This window comes from Oenanthe melanoleuca, chromosome 6 (genome assembly GCF_029582105.1).
Source record: "Oenanthe melanoleuca isolate GR-GAL-2019-014 chromosome 6, OMel1.0, whole genome shotgun sequence".
NCBI classification, from domain to species: Eukaryota; Metazoa; Chordata; class Aves; order Passeriformes; family Muscicapidae; genus Oenanthe; species Oenanthe melanoleuca.
Genome location: NC_079340.1, coordinates 9,785,337 through 9,805,025, shown reverse-complemented (window position 1 = coordinate 9,805,025; position 19,689 = coordinate 9,785,337). Strand labels below are relative to the sequence as shown.

At 39.3% G+C, this 19,689-nt stretch overlaps 1 protein-coding gene across 1 annotated transcript in view; it reads left to right on the top strand.

Moving 5' to 3' along the window:
* Positions 1 to 19,689, top strand: part of NRG3 (neuregulin 3) — a 328,974-nt gene that overhangs the window by 295,909 nt on the left and 13,376 nt on the right. Inside the window, exons 5-6 of the mRNA XM_056494846.1 lie at positions 9,677 to 9,779; positions 14,067 to 14,193. Coding sequence (XP_056350821.1) covers positions 9,677 to 9,779; positions 14,067 to 14,193 — 230 coding nt within the window. The remainder of the gene's footprint in view (positions 1 to 9,676; positions 9,780 to 14,066; positions 14,194 to 19,689) is intronic.

Sequence of the window (19,689 nt, the reverse complement as noted above, 5' to 3'; positions counted from 1 at the left end):
ACAAGGCATGTGCACAGAGTTATCCAGTCCTTCAGTGCTCCACAGAGCTGGGAGCTGGGAGTGGAGGTGGCTTCAGGGGAGCAGAGGTGGCACAGGGCTCTGTGTGAAGGACACTCTGTCAGTCTCTCCTTTTGTCACATCATCCCTGAGCGCTGGCTTGTGGGAAGGTGAGGCTTGGAACAAAGAGAAGGCAGTGCATAAATACACAGTACTGTGCCTGCAGAGCCTTGTTCAGAAACTGTGTACTTCAGTGGGAACACAGAGTCCCTTGTCACATCTTCTGCATCTGACTTAAGCCCTTGTCCTTACCCTGAGTGCTCACCCTCCAGAGCCCTCCAGGCAGAACATCACATTTCTGTTTAAGTGTATGAAAAGCAAAATATGTTTTGAGTTTTTAACAATCATTTTTTTCTGTGGTTGTCCTGTCACCGCTCTCACCACATTTTTTGTAAAAAACAAAATCTATAAATGCACCCTGGTTAAAACAGTAGCAGTCAAAAGAAATGGCACTTAATTGTGATATTGCTTGACTTGCTGTGAGCTCCTGACAATGTAGCCATCAACAATAACTGTCAAATACACTTTGGCAGCTCTGAGGTTAGCTTGAGATTTGAGTGGAATGTTCAATACTAGCAATTGAGCAAGATATTGGGAGAAATTCCAGTGGCAGGGCTTTGTTGATAGAAGCAATGCAAGCTCTGAGATCAAATAAAACATCAGCTGGGAAATTAAGATGTTATTATATTATGTGTTAGTGATGCTTGAGATCTTAGGAATAACAACCCTCATCAGCTAAGGAATTACTAAAGCAAAATTAAAGAATGCTATTGCTTTATAAAGCCATAATATTTTTATGTAATAAACTTCTCAGAAATTACCTTTATGGAGTTACATATAGAACGATTATGTCACTTTTCCAGGGCCTATTGCACTTCATGGTCCTTGGATTTATCACTATATATATGTATACATCCTACAGGAACCTTGATAAACTCTACAGTAACTCATGCAGGGAGTTTCTATCTGTATATCCTTCCCTCTGGTTCCTCCAGCTGCCAGCACAATGTATGGCTGAACAAGGGCCTCAGGAGATGGAAAGCTCAGCTCACCATGGACTTTGCAGAAAGGGAAGGTCATAGTGCAAGAAGAAGAAAGGCAGAATAAAAGTTTCATCTTGAAAGATTTTTCATACTGATGGTGGGAGAGATATGTGGTAGCAAAGACATTTTAAAAGTGCAGAACTGTGTGTAGTTATAAAATTTAGAATGAAAAATAAGGATAAGAAGGGAAGGTAACAGAATCAGGGAAGATGTAGAGAAGTGCCAAAAAGCAGACAAAATCGATAGGAGAAAGGAGTGAGTTGTCATTCTGGAGCAGAACACTGCACATTTCCCACACACACACTGCAGGCTCACACAGAATCCTGGAGCTCACACATTCTGTCAGGGAGTGAGCAGGAGAACCAGCTGGAGGCAATCCTGTGCCATGATGATTCTGCTTCAGCAGGGAGGTTGGGCCAGGTGACCCCACCAGCCTGACCAATCCCATGAATAATACTTTTTAGGGAAATCTATGGTTTGAAAGGTCTCTAGGACCTGGCAAATAATTGATATCCTGCAAGAATGTATGTGGAAACCTAAGCATTGGGGAAACAAAATTCACCAGAACAAATTCCTTCTGGAAAAAGTGTTATTTAGTTAAAAATCAAATCTCCATACAGTTGTAATATTTTCTTCCAGTGTGCCTTTGCAGGTGGTTTCTTTGGTATTACTCCATTGCTGTTAATTTTCTGGTCACTGCATGGGTCTGTGCTGCTGGTGCTGTCCCATTTGTGGTGGATGCTCCCTGCTCCCCTCAGTCACCATCCCAGGAAAAGCACTCCCAAGTGTGAACACACACAAAGCAAAAGCACACAGAGAGGGGATATTGGCCTCTGAAGTTTCTTCCCAGTGGAAGAATAAGGGGGATAATTGTCCTGCCTCACTGTGCTGTAAAGGTTTGGCTGTTCATATTCACAGTGTCTAATTCCTCTTGCTGTCCTCAGTCTCTATTTCATTTTCATTTTTGGTAGCCAGGGCAGAGCTTTCTGTGTTCAGAGGCCAGCAGGTGCTGCGCTGCTCCTGGGGCTCAGAGCTGGTGGCTCCTGGGCTGTAACTGGGCTGGGGGTGCTGGGCTTAGTGACAAGTGTCATTTTTGTCCTGTGATGACAAAAACCATAGGTGCTCTGTGGGGTGCCACCCCTCCATTTTAGACATGATGTGGGGTTTTGGGAGGGAGGGAAGGAGTTTCTATAAATGCCTGCTGCTTGCCTGCTTTTCCTGCCTGGAGCTGCTCATTGCTTTTCTGTACAGTTCAGCTGCTGCAGAACCACAGCACACAGGGCCATGTGCAGTCCTCATTGCCAGGGGGGTCTTGCACAGATCTTTAGATTTATATCTCAAATCTGCAAGCTTTCATGTGTGATTAGGGCAGGAGTTCATCTTGTTTAGGTCTAGCTGCTTGCCCCATCATTTCACATCCTATTACTATGATATTATTTCTTCAGTGCCCTGATGCATTTTAGCAGAAATGTCCTCAACAGTGGTCTAATGTAAAATGGAAATGAAATTTTTCAGATCTTTTAGCGTTTTTTTTTTTTTTTTCTCTCCAACAGCTTTCAAGTTTCTCTCCTGTGGGACTCCTGCTCCTTAGGGGGCTGTTTCTTAGCTGCTTATTCCTTTCCCACATCAGCAAAAGTGCAGGCAGGAAGATTGCTGCCAGAGGATCAGTCTTAGACAGCTTTACCCTTTTATCATAAGGGTTTTTTTTTCAGCATGCTCATTGTCTAAAATATCACCAAAGATTTTTAGCTGTCAGCCTCTATTACCCAGATAAATTTATTCTCTTATATCCACACTGAAAATTAACTTTGGGGAGGGAGGAAGAATGGCCTTCATATTTCTCTTTCACTTATACTTAGAAAACTCAAGTTAAAACATTCAGGTTGTATCAAAAATTAAAAAGATAAAAAGAAAGGTTCGTATGTAATTTTAATTTTTATTAGTATATAATGGAAATGTATTACAGGTTGGCATACTGGCTGTATTTTTGCAACAGTAGAAAGTCTTGGAGAAACTTAGAATTGCTGTAATAAATTCTAAAACTGCAAGGAAATTTTCCTTCAGCAAGGAAAATTAGCATTGGCACACAGAGAACTGATGAGGTTTAGGAAGTGAATTTGGTTAGTGACTGACCTTATCCATCTTGGAAACAAAATGAAAATAGATTAAGTTGGTAATAGCATTGGTTTGTCTTACTTGTAAATCGTCAATACAAAAGAACTTGTAACAAAATTTTTCTTGCAAGGAAGAAGTAACCTCTCATCCCTTAGCTTCCTGTGGGGCTGTCTCAAGCCTAAAATTTAATGAGTGTGTTGCAGTGAATGTGCTTAGATATGGCTTTGAGAGTTTGTTAGATTTGAGTTCTGGATGTAGCTGGCACAAATCCCAAAGTTCCCTGCAGATAAACAGAGAAGATAGTTTCTTAGGATAGCCAAGTTAAAATCAATTTACCTTCAGAATTAAGATCTTGCTGTTTAAAAGTACTAATCAAATTTTCACTTTTTAACAAGTAGTACCTTCAGAGAATATTGGCACCATTACTACTTCTGTAACCACAGACAACCCAAGAACTCAGTAAGGTTTTGTTTGGGTTTTGGGGGGATTTTTTGCAGGTAACCCTTCAGCATTTGGCTCATTTTATTTGAGGATACTTTTTCATTACTTTTTGCAGTAATTTTGAAGCACATTCCTCCTTTCATTCACCAACCTAAAATTGAGAGCTCAGGCTCAGGGTTACAGCACATACCTCTGCATCCCTTATCATGAGTCTGTAATGTTACACCTAATTCTTTGCTCCATTTTTGATCTCATGAGAAACCAGTGCCAATGTAGCATTGACACTGTAGAATCAAGTATTCAAAATAGGTCAGACACACATGTTGAAGTCATCCTTTCCTTTTCTCTCTTCTGTGTGTGCAGGAAATGATCTCTCCAGTGTTAAATGCCAATAATCAAACAATGTAAATATCATGCAGTTGTAATATATAATGGGCTGCATCTATTTCACTTTGCTTTCATTAAGATCCTTGTGCTGTGGACCTTCCACTAGTAGAAGAAAATGATTTTGTTCATCTTTGTTGCAATCAGAATTATCGAACAGCTCTTCCCAAGAGAGAATCACTGCTAAAACCATGAAATGTTTTATGAACTTTTGCCAGTAGAAGTCAGCTTGCTTTTTTTCCAGTCTGAGATGAGAATCTGTGCAATTAACCTTGACTCTGTCCTCTCTGTAAACAATAGCAGATAAAAAATTCTACTTCTGGTTTGGTGACCTAAGTGTCTTGAATCCCTTTTAAAAGGGAAATTCTATCCAGACAGAAGAAAGTCTTAAGGAAGAAAAATCAGTCTTTTAAAAGTAGCTGAGGCTTAGAAAAAAACATTATATTTTATGTGAAGTAATCCACATGCTCTTAAAGATGTTGGAACAGAATTGTCTGGGGTGGGTTTATCTATTTCATGTATATGCAAAGACTTCATTCCCTTAGAGGTTAATATGTTTATATTACATTTTGTCATGTTAATTTCTGCAGTGGAAGAGGCAATATCCTTGGGTCTTGACTTAGCCAAGGTCAAAGAATAAATTTGTGACCTGTGCCTTGTGGCATCTCAGCCGTTTTGCTGTGCCTTAGCACAAGCCACAGCATATGGCAGAGAATCTGTACAGTAGGTTTCTGCAAGTGCAAGGAGAGAGAAAGCTCTTGGGAGAGGGGAATGGCTGATGCTGAGGCAATCACAGATTTTGTGGAACATGCAGGCTTTTTTTATTCCTTTCATGAATTAAATTTAGAATGCTGTATATAGTTCAGTACTTCTCACATATAAATCTCAGTATATTAGAAACATGCTGTAACTACTCTTGGGAATCTGTATTTTATTGGAAATCTTGATATTGTGGATGAGGTTTCCATGTGTCCTCCTCCATGGTTGTTTGTGGGACTTTGGGGCTGCTGGACACCAAAGAGAGTGTGAGTGCCAAGTGACACCTTTGAGGTTCAGTGCAGAAGTGAGGTTCTGGCTCTGAAGGATATTCCAGTAGGATGTGGAGCTGAGCTGTGGCAGGAAAGGCATGGGCAGGGCAAAAACAAGGCAGTGAGGTCACAGCAAAGATCCCATGCATGGGGACAAAAAAAAAAAAAACAAAAACCAACCAACCAACCAAAAAAAAAAAAAAAAGAAAACCAAACCTAAAGCCTTGCCTGCATGCTGCCTTGTAATCTACTAAAGAAAAGCTGGCTCTGTGCACATGGAAAGCTGTTGGGTTTCATGTGTACCAATGACAAGATAAAGGGTTTCCTGTATTTATTTATAGTGTGTTGTTACTTGCAGTAATGCAGAGTGGGTCCTTTTAGGAGAAGGGAGTGAGGAAGGTAGGGGGATATTGGGTGCTGTTAGGGTTTGTGCTTTTTGGGCTGGGAGTGAAAATTTCAACCAATAATAAAAAAAATTAATCTGCACATTTATCATGGGGGGGTTTTCTTCATAGAGCAAAGGTTAAGTAATGCATTTGTATGGTAAATGCCATAATTTCCCAGTTGGCTTGGTTTGAATAGTCAGTAATTATTCTCTGTGATGCTTGTGATCATACTGAGATTTTATTCAAAAGCCATTGAAATAAGCACAAGGGGGAAAGTTACTATTTTTGTTTTGTTATTGTTTTGTATAGGCCATGTGCACAGTGCTATTCTTCATATTTGAAATACCTTTCAAAGATATTTCAGCTCAAAACACACTATAGAACACGAGGATGCAGTGATTATGGCTGGTATTGGTATTTTGGATTTAGGTGCTGACAAAGCCTAATATTATCTGTTTTAATTAACTGATTTTTTTTACTTAGTAATATGTTTAGAATTATACTCAAGTACCTTGTACAAGCACTCTTCCTTTTATAATGAAGTCACAAAGAAGAGGCCAGTTTCAGCTTACATACAATAAGAAAAAACTACCATATATTTTAGAAATAACAGTCATGAGAAAAATGAGTCTGTCCTACACTTTTAATCCTCTCAAGATGTATTTGTATGCTTCAGTGGGTCTTTCCACATGCATAAAGCAAACAGGGTACAGCCTGTAAGAGTAAATTTTAAAGAGCAAGAGAATTAAAAAGCCCAAACCCCCAGTACCTGGAATATAACACCTTTTTTTTTCATGATGAATGTGAAATTTAACTGTGCTGTGAGCAGTGGGTCACTGGTGGTCATTCTGTGTTTCTTAATAGCTGCAAACAAGTGAGATAAGTTAGAAAATCTTGTTCTTGGAAAATAAGAAACAATCAGTAGCGTGATTGAGAATGGGCTCCACATACAACAGGGCACACAGTGCATGGGGACTTGAGGAGCTCAGCCTTGCAACAGGCACTGTGTTCCATGTGAGTTTGACTTGTCTTTATGTTCTGAGAAGACCTTTCTTTCCATAATTTTTATATTAAACAAATAGTCTGCATCTAAACAGTTTACTACATTACTTTTCAGCACTGTGGTTGTATTTCTCTCAGTAGAGGATGTGTATTTTTTGTAATTTGAATGCTTGGTGAAATTCATGTTCTGTAGCCTTAATCCTCAAGTGGATTATCTGGGAATATCCATGGCAGTTTATATTTTGCTTTTTAGCAGAAATATTTTCTTAGCTGCTCATTAAATGAGGAATCCTCTCCCAAGAGTATTTATTTCAACAGGCTGTAATTGAGGTGATGTACTTCACAAGGAATATATGAATATATGTGAATAAAGAGAGACTTACCATTTCAGTCACACTTCAGTTTACCTTGTGAAGTTAGTTTCAGTATGTAAATAAGTGTATGCACCAGCTGATGCAAATCCTTGAGCAAAGGAGAAGGAATTTGCCATTCTTCTCTTTTGCATTGCTGTTAGTAAGAAGGGGGATTTTAAATAAAGCCAATGCACAAGTTTAGAGAATGGGAAAATGCAGAACTGATTATATTTTAAGATGTTGGATACAAAAATGGTGGAATCCAATGCATAAATAGATATTTAAAGGATGTAAGAAATTAACAAAGCTGTCTAAGAAATGGAGTACAGTTAATCAATAAATACTTCTTTAAATATGCACTGTACAAAGTAAACAAAAAGGAAAGAAAATATTGATCAGTGTGTGTTGAAAGCTGTTGACAGGGATTAATATGACTACACAAAAGACCTAAATCTTCACATAGTTGTTTCAGCAAGATAATATTGTGTGTTCTCTGAATTGCTTTTATCTTGGTAAGGCTAATTCTAAAGCATCTTTGACAAGGCAGTGATTATTACTTAGGGCTGACAAAAGAACATAGCTGCATTAAACTCACAATTTCTCAAAAAGAAATAGCAAGAGAAAAAATTAAGTATTTAATGAGGACTTCTGTTGAAAGCAAATCAAAATTAAGCCTATTTGTACACTTTACTTAAATCAGTTTATTTTCCTAAACAGATTTTTTAAATTGTTATTTGTGTAGAATGTTAGAGTGAAACTGCAGTTCATAACTGGGTATGGTTTGGTTGTGGCTTAGGCAGTAGGTGCTGCCAGTGTTCAGGCAGAACAGGTTAACAATTGCTGAAACGAGGAGGTTTTGAATGAGTTTCAGTGGGATGGTGTCAATGTAAGAATTCAAATTTGTGAGATTTGTGTATTACTGTGGAAATGGAAGGTGGGCAACTGTGCTTGCCCAACTGCTTTTAATAACAAGCAAACAAATAAATAAAACAAAATACATGAACCCCCAAATATTTATTTCAATGCCAGTAAGGATTTTCAGTCTAGATCCAGATTTTGTAGCTCCCAGTGAGGAACAGGCCTAAAGCTGTACTGGAATCAGTTTTAGTGCAATGCAAACAGGATTTCCTCTTGAATTGCAATTTTTCCAGTTACATTTTAGACAGGTGAAAAGTCTATTGGCTTCTTTTTATTTTTAAGATAGTGTTTTAGAAGTAAAACTTTTAGAATTTCAAATTTAAATGATGGGGAAATGTCAGCAGAAGCTGAGGACATTTTGTACCTGAGGAGTGGCTTCTGTATCACTGGGGTGTTGTTTGAGACAGCAAGTAGACAAGTAAGTAAGAAATCAAGTTTTGATACTGTAATTTTATTTTTAGTAGCTTACAAAAAAAGAGCTGAGATTCCTAAGACACAAATGGTTGTGTTTAAGATTCCAAATATTTAGTAACAGCGCTATGATATTCATTCTTGAAAAATTAATAATTAACACTGATTAGGATACTGAACATAGCCTTTAGTGATTTGCCTGGATTTACCTTGGTGTTTTGATAGAACATTTGTTGTGAACCTGAGAGTTACAAACTTGGAGCTGCTGCCTCCTTCTTGATGTGTGTGCCTGGTGTTCACATCCATGGGGTGTCTGCACTGAGCAGCTCCAGCCTGGGAGGAAATGTGGGGTTGTCAGCTGTACTGTGCTTTGGCAGTCCCACATGCTGCCTTTCCACCTGGGATACGTGGATGAAAACACTGGTTTGTACATTGCATGTTTGGGGAAACTGACCTTTAAAAACAGCAGTCTGTTTGGCGTGTTAGCAAAGTGGTTGGAAGAATAAACATAAAATATAACACTTAAGGAGCTGTTGTGAATCTCCAGTTGCTTATTAGCTCATGTCTGCTGTCATGAATGAATGTTTTCTCCTTATTTCCTTTTTATTTATTTATTTATTTTTTTTACTTTCATTCTGTTTCTGTTTTAAAGTTATTTAGAGTGAAACCATGAGGTGCCATGTTGGAATCAGTGAGTCAGGGGTCTCTGAATTCTTTAGAGAGAAATCAGAGTGCAGGGATTGAATTAAAATCTTTGGATTTAAGTGTATTAAGCTACTCACACATAAGGTAGAGGTGTAAGTTTGAGTTTTAGGATAAGTAAGTCAGTAAGTTTTAGTATGAGATCTAATGCTTTTAGTAAGTAAAAGGTTTAGATACCAAAGTTGCAGTGCAAGTTCTATTGAAGGCTGAAAAACATACTAATGTTTTCAGTGGAGGCTCCAGGACTGTAGCTGTAGATGGTGCTTAGACATAACAGAGCTGTGGCAAGAATACTGCTCACATTTTTCAGATAGAACAAGCTAGGTTGTATGCATAGTCTACACGTAACCTGGCAGGTTAAGAAACTAAAATTCTAATAGGTTAAGGAGTGGTGCTCTGAGTTTGTGTCTGAGCTGTTTGGGAGGATTCTGTATAAGAGTATGTATTCAGAAAAGTTGGTGCTTTTGCCATCACCTTTTCTGCTTTTGCTGCCATTGCTTTTCTTTTTACCTTTGCTTACCATCATCAGTCAACACCCAAGAAGAAGATAGGAGCTGCTGCAACAACACCAGCTTCCCAGGACCTTTGAGCAAGAGCAGCTTCTATTTCTGTTTGGGACTTTATACCAAAACTTAGCATGGACTTTGATGTCTGTGACTGTGCCTTTGAGAGTAACGTGCTTCTGCAATAAATAACCTTTCAGCAGCTATGAGCTGCCTTGCTCATTTTGGAGGATAACCCGGTGAAGGTGGTGCCTAGAGCCCTGGAGGTGACTGTCCCCAGAGGGCTGGATGCCCCTGTGTTTCCTGTGCTCCCTAACTGTGCTTTTCCCGCAGAGAGCGAGGAGGTGTACCAGCGCCAGGTGCTGTCCATCGCCTGCATCGTCTTCGGCATCGTCGTGGTGGCCCTGCTGTGTGCAGCCTTCTACTGCAGAGCAAAGTAAGAGCCTCCCTCTGCTGGGCTGGGCTGGGCTGCTGTCCTTCCCACAGCCTTGCATTCTTCAGCTTCTCCCCTCTGAACTCGCTGGTGTCTCTGGGCTGACTGCAGCAGGCTACGCTGAGTCCTCCCCAAAATGCGAACAGGAGCAATGTGTGTTCTTCTTTCTGTTTCCTCAAAAGTTAAGATTGTGTCGTATCCAGTTCTTGTTTTTTGACAGTAATAATTTTGTGTCTTTTACTATCAGTGCAATAATCACTTTGCTCTTCTGAAAATGACAGTTTATACATTGCATCTCCTCTTTGCATTTCATTTCATATCCCTGAATGTCCATTTCTGTATGAGGGAACAAAAGGAAAGTTAAAAATGCAGAAACAAATCCTCTGTAAACTGTAGCTAATACAGAAGCCTTTTGATAAAGATGCATGAGAGTATGAGTAACACAGAAGCACTTTAACCTATCCAAGTATAGTGAAATCATCTAGACTAAACTATTTTACAGTTAAATACTGTCCACTCTATGCTTTTCTCTCCCCAAGTGAATATTATTTTATAATATTTATTGTTATGTGTGTAATCTGAGTTGCAAAAGCTTTATAGCATAGTTACATGACATGCTTGTCTGTTCTCCTGTATTAATAAATATGTTCTGTATGGTGTTCATCCTTCATTCCTGTTCAGCTGGAGTAAATGAGAGAACACAAATCAATACTAAAAAGTACCTGAGGCTAGTCAGGGTGGCTGAGCATCAAAAATGTGAAGGTTGGCACTGTTTAGTAGTTTGAATGTTATCTGAATTCCCCTTTCTAGAATTTATTTTAATGTTTAGAAAATCTAATGAGGATTGTGTTTTATTTAGGAAAATTGACCTTTCTATCCAGGAGGGAGGGAAAAAAAAAGTCACCACCTGGTGACTTCTTTTAGCCCTTTTTCTTCCCCTCAAACTTCAGGGGTAGGTCATGAGTGAAGATTTGAGTTAGTTCTTTGGCACTGCCATTAGAAATATCATTATGCATTTTAGATCTACACATCTTGTAAGAAAGAGTGAGTGAGAATTTTCCTGGAAAGGATTGATGGTTTTGCTGCTGAAGAGAGTTTCAGAAGAGGCAGGATGGGATTGTCAGTAGGAAGGACATGCAGTCAAAGAGTGAGCATGCTGTGAATAAAGAGCCCCTCTGTTAATTACAGAGCCCCTCTGTTAATCATAGAGCCCCTCTGTTATTCAGAGAGCCCCTCTGTCATTCACAGAGCCCCTCTGTTATTCCCAGTGCCCCTCTGTTATTCAGAAAGCCCCTCTTGGTCTTGCACTGCTGTAGGGAGTGGTGAGAGCTGGGTTGGAGCAGCTGGAAAACAGCCTGGCTCTGATGAGGTGTTGAGGAGAGCTAAATCTGAAAATAATGAGTGGAGATAACACTTGAAAGAGGAGCTTACAGCACAACAGTGTCATAGCTCAGGAGCAGGTGGGGGTGCTGGGTTTGGGGCTCTGCCTGCATTATAAATATGAGAGTGACTGAGAAGAGTTGAAGTGGGCTGGTGCCAGGCTCTGAAGCTGGATTTGGGAGAGTTATGAGAAAATGAGCACCTCTGGTTCATCAGGAGCCTCAGCCAGTGCACAGGTGCAGTAATGGAAGGAGACTGATCAGTCCCTGACACCCTGGCTGTGGCTCCATCTGGTGCTGTCCAAAAGGAAATAAAAGTGTCTGGGCTGGGTCTGATGGAGGCCAGGTAAAATTGTACATGTGGCATTAGCCAGTGTCTTAAGGGTGTAAAACCCAACAAATTTTAGTGCCTCAACACTTGTCATATGTTAGCTTTTAGTCAGCAGGTTTTTGGGAGCTACTTTATCAGACTGTGCTTAAGAATTGTCAGAGAATTTCTCCTGCATGGGAGTTATCTTGGGGTTTCACTGGCGTACAAAAAATTTAGAGTATTGCTAACAGATATAGAAACTCTGAATAGTGCATCCATTAAGAGAAAGGTTTCCATGAAGATCCTGACCCCCACTTAGTCTGACAATTCTGTAATACCAGCTGCTAGAAATAGGCACTCCCCTATATGCCATTGAATTAAAAGTCCTTTTTTAAAATAGATTCAATCTGAGAAAGTTTAGGACTATAATTAAACTCTATGCCCTTCCAATTATTCCTTTTAGGTTAATCAAGAAAGTGCTGGAAGTGTTAGCAACAGATGAAAAGTACAGTAATGGGCTGCCCTTTACAGCTTAGACTTTTACAAATGACTTGTGACTTTATTTCTTGCTGAAGTAAGAACACTTCATTGCCAACTAATTCTAAAGTAGAACACAAAAGGCCCATTTGTTTTGAAAACAAAAAGTATAAAATAAATTTATTAATCAGCAAGTAACTTTGAATTATTAATGGTTTCTAGTTTTATAGCCGTGCATCCTATAGTTTGGCAAAATGAATATGCATAAACCTGATATTAATGTTAGGTTGCATGAACATAAAAGGAAGTGAATGATTGGATTGTTTTTCTCAGCAAATTGCCTTCAGGAATTTCAATTGTAATGTTAAAGACTGCAGTAATGAAGCTGAATTTTTTGCAGTTCACTTACATGTGTTTATAAATACAGAAACAACTCTATTTATTTTTCTAAATAAATCAAAAAATAGTTTTGCTCTTTTCCTGATTAAATTGTCATTTTGTATGTATATGAGAGGTTCCCAAAGTCTGAGCTGTTGTCATGTTTCACTATCATTCTTCATACCTTACATGAAGTCATGCAAAAAGTTCCTGAAGGTTCCATAACCATTCTGGAGACACCAAGCAAGAGGCTGGTTTTCCAGCAGGACACAGGAATAGATGGGATCATTTTCTCAGATGTAATTTAGCTGGACAGAAAATAGTTGTTCGTAAAAACGCTAATGTTGCTTTTATGAATGTCCTCTGGAATTTTGTGAGAAGATGAAGAGGTCATTTAGACATTTTACAAATTAAATTGTTCCATTTTATTGGATTCAAAAATCAGTGGATATTAAAAACATTTTTAAGAGAGATGTTTCAGACTCAACTGACTAATTTAATTTGACATTATATTCCTTCAGATTATGTATCTATTCAGATTATTACAATATTAACTCTACAACTTCTGCCTAAAGAAAATTTTGAAATCTTTTGTGCTTGAGAAATTACTTCCTCACCTACCTCTATTCATAAATTTTACTAATTTTGAGCTCCTAGCAATACTCAAGACATGCCACTCATATTTGTGACATGCCTACAATCTGAATTCATTCCTTTCCATTTGCTTCAAAGTAGGATGCAAGTAGGAAGCCTAAGAAGTACTGAGAGTTTTGGGTTTGTTATGGCTTATGACCTGTTCTCAGGAAATGAGCTGTAACAAATACTTCCAAGCAGGTACTTTACAATTTCTTGAATTTAAGCAAATGCTTACATTGTGTTATACTAAACCAAAAGTTTAAAACTGATAGTCCCAGATGATAAAACTTATCACAACAGCAAACAAACAAGGTGATACAGGACCTTAAATGTGTTTTGCTAACAGTTTTTGCCCAGCTGAGAGAACTTTTTTGCATAAGACAAAAGTAATATTTAAAGTTTGCTGTCTCATATCCTCTCCCATGTACAGAACTTAAAATCTGTTTGTCACTCCCACTCTGTATAGTGTGGCAGAAACAGAAAGTCTTTGCTGACAGTATAGTTATCTCCTGAATAATGCAAGGGGTTCATCTAGTGGTATTCCTGGCTCTGACAGGGTGGATTATAGTATGATAAGTCAAAAACATGGCCTCAGAGGCCATACTGATGTTTTTTCCAGGTTTAAGCACATAAGCAGAAGCTGCTCTACACAAGATGTGTTATAGGTCAAGTCTAATCAGCCAGCAGAAATCTTTGATGCTCCATCAATTTTTATAGCCAGCAGGGGCCAGTGCCTGTTTTATTTGCCAGAACTTTTTTTTCTAAATCAGAGCAAAATACTTTTTTGTTATTATTCAGACTGACTTGCAAGCTATTGTTAAATATGCAATAGATGATCTTACAAAACTCTGTGCTAGCACAACGAGCATGCTATTAGAGTAATCTGAGAATAGAAGGTATTTTAAAACAGAAGATATTTTTTCCCCCTTTGTTAAGCCTTGCCAGGAAACAACTGCTGCATTGAAATACCAGACCTTAGTGAATTAGCTCAGCTGGCTCATCTAACTCAGTGAAGTTTTGAACAAAGGGAGATATGGCTGTAAAAGTATCATGGCTGTAGCAGAAGATCAAGTGAGCTCTTTCTTACATGGGTTTTATTTCCCTCTGCAGGAAACAAACAAAGCAAATCCACGAGCAGCTGAAAGAAACGCAGAATAGGAAAACCTACAGCCTGAATGCTTCCAGCATGATGGCAAAGTCAGAGTGTGTGGCACAGAGCCAAGTCCAGCTGCAAAATGTAAGTAATGCTGCCAGCTACAGCTCTTAATAGCCTGGCTGAGCTCCTGCTGCTGATGGCAGCACATCGTCGTGCTGCTGTTAACATCTGAGCAATGGCAACCACAATTCTCACCTCCTGCATAAAATGCTTTCTATCAGGCCTCTGAATGGAAAGCAGGGATTCTTTTTTTTCTAAAGTTCCTTCAGTGGATCCTGGTACATTTTGTTTGTGCAGCAGGCTTTGCTGAGCCCCCCAGCTCTGCATTCTGTTCTGGTTTCCAGCAGTACCTGAGGTCATACATGTCTGTATGTGTGGTGGGGGTCCTTGAACCTAAATGATGTCATGCCTTCCAGTAATTTATCAACCTGCAGGAAAATACATAGAGGTTTGTCACATTTAATTCAGAGTAAATTCAAAATCTAGAACTAAATGTACACATGTAAACAAATGCCCAGGGGAAGACCATGCAGATGGTCTCATTTTTTCTGGGTGTTTAGTTAAAGGTATCTTAGTTTACAGAAAGAAATCAGTCTGTTCAAACTAAATTTGAAATATATTTAATCATTTTCTGAATATAATTATATGTAAGTCATTACAATCTCACAATCATGAAATATGTAAAGCGTGTTTGAAATAAGGAACTTGAAGACAACCAATTTATTTAGCCCTGGTATTTTTTTAGGAAGGTATTTTGCAGTATATGTCATTCTCTTTTCCCTGGTCACACACAGTCAGTGCTGTCTTACTTTGAACAAAGCCTTTGGAAGAAGGATCCTTGTAGCAATATAATAGGAAAATATAAAAGATGTATTAAAACCTTTCTAAATTATTAACTCCTTTTCTTAGGAAAAAAAAAATCTTAGTGCTGCTTAAAGGGATGACTACCTTATTTGGCAGATTCCATCAAAATAGTGGGAGTTTAGCAGAAGTGAGCACTCATGCCCACTTAACCAAAGATTTCTTAACTCCTAGTTTACATCCAGTTAATTTAGAGATAAATGTAAGCCCTTTTAACCAATTCAGAGTAAGCAGAGCCTCCCTGCTAAGACACAGAGCTCTCAGAGCATTGCTTGTATTCAGTAGAAGTTCTATTTGTAAGAACACCATTGCAGTGCTCCTATATATGCTCATGATGTGCTTTGTACTTCAGGAAAAATCTCCTTTCAGAAAGGAAGATAGCTCCACTAAATTGACATAATCACAGTTTGGGGAACCTTGTGCAATTTTTTCCCCTCCCTTTCCATTCATTCAGCCTTACATTATTTCTAGCCCCTAAAAAAAGAGCTGTTGGGAGTGTTATTGGTTGTAATGATGGCAACAAGAGGTAAAGTTCATGATCCTTTTGTTCTATCCTGTGAAATAAGCCTTGGTTAACACTAAGAATACACTCTTTGCCATTTGCTCACTGTAATTCAGTGCAGTATTTGTCATTTTCTTTTGCCATAACCATAATGGCTGAAATAGCAGTTCATAGACTCTGGACATGGAGACTGAACACCATCATTATATTTACTATTTTAATCCAAATTTGCTTTTCTGTTTTTAATGCTGTTCAGCCTGACATTATGAGTGCTGGTAATTAACACACCATTTTCTTGTTCTTGTGGCTGTTTGCAGGCAACTGTTTTCTCCTTGCCATTAATGCATTCTCCCTTTGGGAGGACAGGAGGGAAGAAAAACAGAATGACCTTGTGCAGGATGTAGTCTAATGGTGTAATAACAGCTTCTATTGTTAGGAAGATTTTAGTGCAGGAATGCATGCAGGCAGCTCATGAAATATTTACACAACTTGCCAGGTTGGAGGGGATGAAAAGGGCAGGGGTTTGGTGAGGCAGCAGAGAAGGGACTTGGGAAAGGTGTTTTGTAGGAATGGCTGAGTGACTCCCACTCAGAGACAAGAGATCTGCCTTGGGCATGTCTGCTGGGTGGAAAGGGGTCAGGCAGCCTGGATGTGATCCTTCTGCCATTCCCTGGGGAGAAATCCCTATTCTCTTCATTTCCAGGAGCTAATGAATAAGCTTAAATAAGTAAGAGTTGTTCTTTTCTGGAGACTACTCCTCCAGTCTGACATTTTGGTTTAGATAATTCTGGAAGTTGTTTCTTTTCCCATTCCACATGCTCCCCCTACAAGCAAGAGTTTTACTGTTTATGTCACCTTCCTGTGTTTCCCCAGAAGGTTCTCCTGGATTTTTCTCTTGTCTCTGTTGAATAGACCTGGTGATGCTTTCATAATTTTCACACAGCTCTTTCTTCTTCTGTGGAAAAGTTGCATAAGGTTCCTTTTTCTTGATGACTATTATGAAAGAACCATCACCTTCTGACTGAGAGGTTGCTATATTTAGCAAAGGGTCCATCCATCTTTCCAAATGTGTTGCTTCAGAAGGAGGTTTAACTTATTTCCCAAGGCCCAGGGTATAGCAGACAGGGTTTCAAGTGGTTTGTGGCTATAAAGACCAATCTCAGGGAAGTAATTTTTCCTCCTACACTCAAATGTATTACATCTCCTCCACTCCCTGCCTCTGCTCAATTGTGATTCTAAGAAGTGAAATAAAGGGTTGGATTTTGTCAGGGCAGCTGTGTTCTCTCTGAAGTCCTGCTGCTCATCACTGGTAATTGTGCTCACCAGTGTCTTATCCTCAGCAGCAATTTCATCCTTTTCTTAGAGGTACAAATTAGGTGAAAATACTGTGTACTGTAAGAAGGATTCATAAATATCTGTTTGAACACAGCACCTAGGATTTCCTGAATCTCCTCCAAGTCCACTGCTTTTCTCAAACATTCTGGCAGCAACACACTTAAATTCTTGCTAGGTGTTTCTTACTAGGGTTTCTAGCCCCTTGGATTTAAAGACTAATGCAATGATAATCCTGCTATGATTCCTCAGCCAGGAAGAGATAGATGTGCCAGCTTTTAATTCAGGATCTTTGAGGTACACAGGAGATTCAGATGAATTTCACCTAATGCATAAGACCTAGGGCTTTCCAAGTGTTGTATACACCTTCCCACATATAGTAGAGGGTTTCATTTTAAATTCTCCCAACTTGGTAAATATGTCATGGAAAAGAATTTAAAAGAATCAGCTGAAACCTTGACATTCCTTTAGTGATTCTGAGACTTGTCATGGCTTTTTTAAGTGCCATGACATCATCCTTGTGGTTTTTAATACCTTCTCCCATGGTCCCAAGGGGATCTGTTATTTCCCATCACTTTCCCTCTGAGGTGGTTAATATGCTTTTCATGCTGTACTGTGTGGTTTCAATTTTCACTACATGTGTTTTTAGTAGCTTGCAACCACTAGCAACAATTCCTTCAATGAGGGACAAAAAATGCTCTTTTTGCATCTTGTTGCCTTTTGTTCATGTGAGTAGGAAATAAAGTCTTTTCAGTCACTGTGATAGAAATGCAATTAATATATGTCAAGCAAGAGATACTTGAAGTCTTTTAAAGGATTACTCTGTGGGTTTACATGAATTACCATTTGATTTATCAGCTAAGATCAAGAGCAAATTTCCCATTTCTGAACCACATGACTACTTAGGAAGAACTGCCAGAATAGACAAACCTGAATTTACTGTTCTCTGATTAGAGCCAGTGTTGGCAGCAAAACAGAGCATAGGGGGACAGTAAGGATGTTAAATGTACCATCTGATGAGCTTTTGTGCAGGCTCAGCCCCCCCCAAAAAAAGCCACTGGCTCTTTTCCTCCTTGAGACAACCTCTCAATGTTTTAAAGCTGACCCCTCTGCCTCCTCAGTTCTCTTTGAAATTGGGTCCCCACATCCCCTCTCTTCCAGTGCCACATGGATCCCTGGACCTTTTACTATTTTGGGGGCATGGCTGAGGGGGAAGAGCTAAGTAAAGCCTGGGGGAGGGATGGGTGTTTTGGTTTGCATAGCACCAGAACAGCAGTGTCAAGCACTTGTTATCCCTGAGCCCTACATTCCACAACAGGGAATTCCAGGCATGGAGCAGAGGAATTATGTGCTCACAGCCATGCAGCAGGTCAGTGACAAAGGCTGATTTCTTGTCCCCTGGCTCAGGCTGCCTGCACAGATTCACTCTGCATTAACTAGCAGGGGGCAGAATTTTTGTTGTCAGAGAGTTGAGTAATTGCACATAATAGATTATTTTCTCCATGAAACAGTGAAAAATTGAAAATTTCCAATTTTTTTTTTTTTAACAGCTATCATTACTCTTTAATTTATTTAACCATATGCCTCAGTGTTTTTCAGTAATTGCTCAAACAAGAGCAGATAATTAACCAAGAAGGCAATAAAACCATTAAAAAAAGGTTTCATAGTTTGTTCTCCATCAAGGCTGAGTTTTGAGCAGCTCCTGACAGCCAGAGGCTCCCATGGAGCTCAGCCCAGGTGAGAGCTGAGCTGTGAGAGCAGCAGGATGAGCCCTGCTGGGGAATGATCCCATACTGAGCTAGCTGATACTGCTGCAAGCTCTTCACAAAAGTATAAAGGTGTTTTTCTCCAGAGGTGATCTTAGATGTGGCACTTGGAGTTAAGCTAAAGGAGAAAATGCCCAACTGTGTTTAAGTATATTAAAATGTCTGAGTAATGTGGTACAACCAGGTATGTTCAATTACATTGTTAGAATTCAGTGTGTATTCACACCCTCAATTTAAGCTGCAATTCACATTTTCATTGTAATGGATGTTATGACTGCTACAGGAATTGTGCATTAAGTGGCCTATCTGAAAAGGGGGAGATGTTCATTTAGGGGTCAGAAGTGCCCTTTGCAGGCTGTGCCTGAGCTGTGCTGGGTGCTGACCTTCAGTGCAGTTTGCTGATCAGCATCAGAGCAGCTTCTGGGCTCCTGGTGGTGCTCAGTGATGGGGAAAGGCTCTGGGTACCACTGCTCCAGCCCCACCCACCTGAAACACAGATGTGGCAAGAGGCACAGCTTATCTGTGCTCTTCATGATTCACCCCATCCTCATGGTCCTACAGGCCATTCAGGCCTTCAGGTTTGCATCATGGACAAACTCAAAAAAAAGGACAGAAATAGCTTCTTGGCACAAGCAAGCCATGCTTTACATAGCTCAAATTGATTTATTCAGGTCAGAAATCAAAGCCAGTTTCATTTCTGCAGCTGGCAGGATAACTATTAAAGTTTAAAACCTTCACCCATGCGGGTACCTTAAGAATCATATTTCTGTCTGAATATTTTATCTACAACATTTACAAGTGACATCTAAGATCATGGTAACTGAAAGAAATGGGAGTGGAATATGTTCCTCCTTATTATTGCAGTTGGGTTTGCATGCAGCAGCACCATTATGCATATTGCCACTCACAGCTTTGCCTTCAGAAGCACAGAAGCAATGATTTGACCCTGTTTAACATGAGTATTTCACTCAACAGGAAGAAGGAGAAGAGCAGTGGAGAAAAACTTGAAAAGCTGTTATTTTATCTATAGAAATTGGTCATAAGAAGTCTGACTGGCTGGATTAAAAGTACATGTAACCTATTTTTAAAAAAGAATATTCTTGTATGACTTTCCTT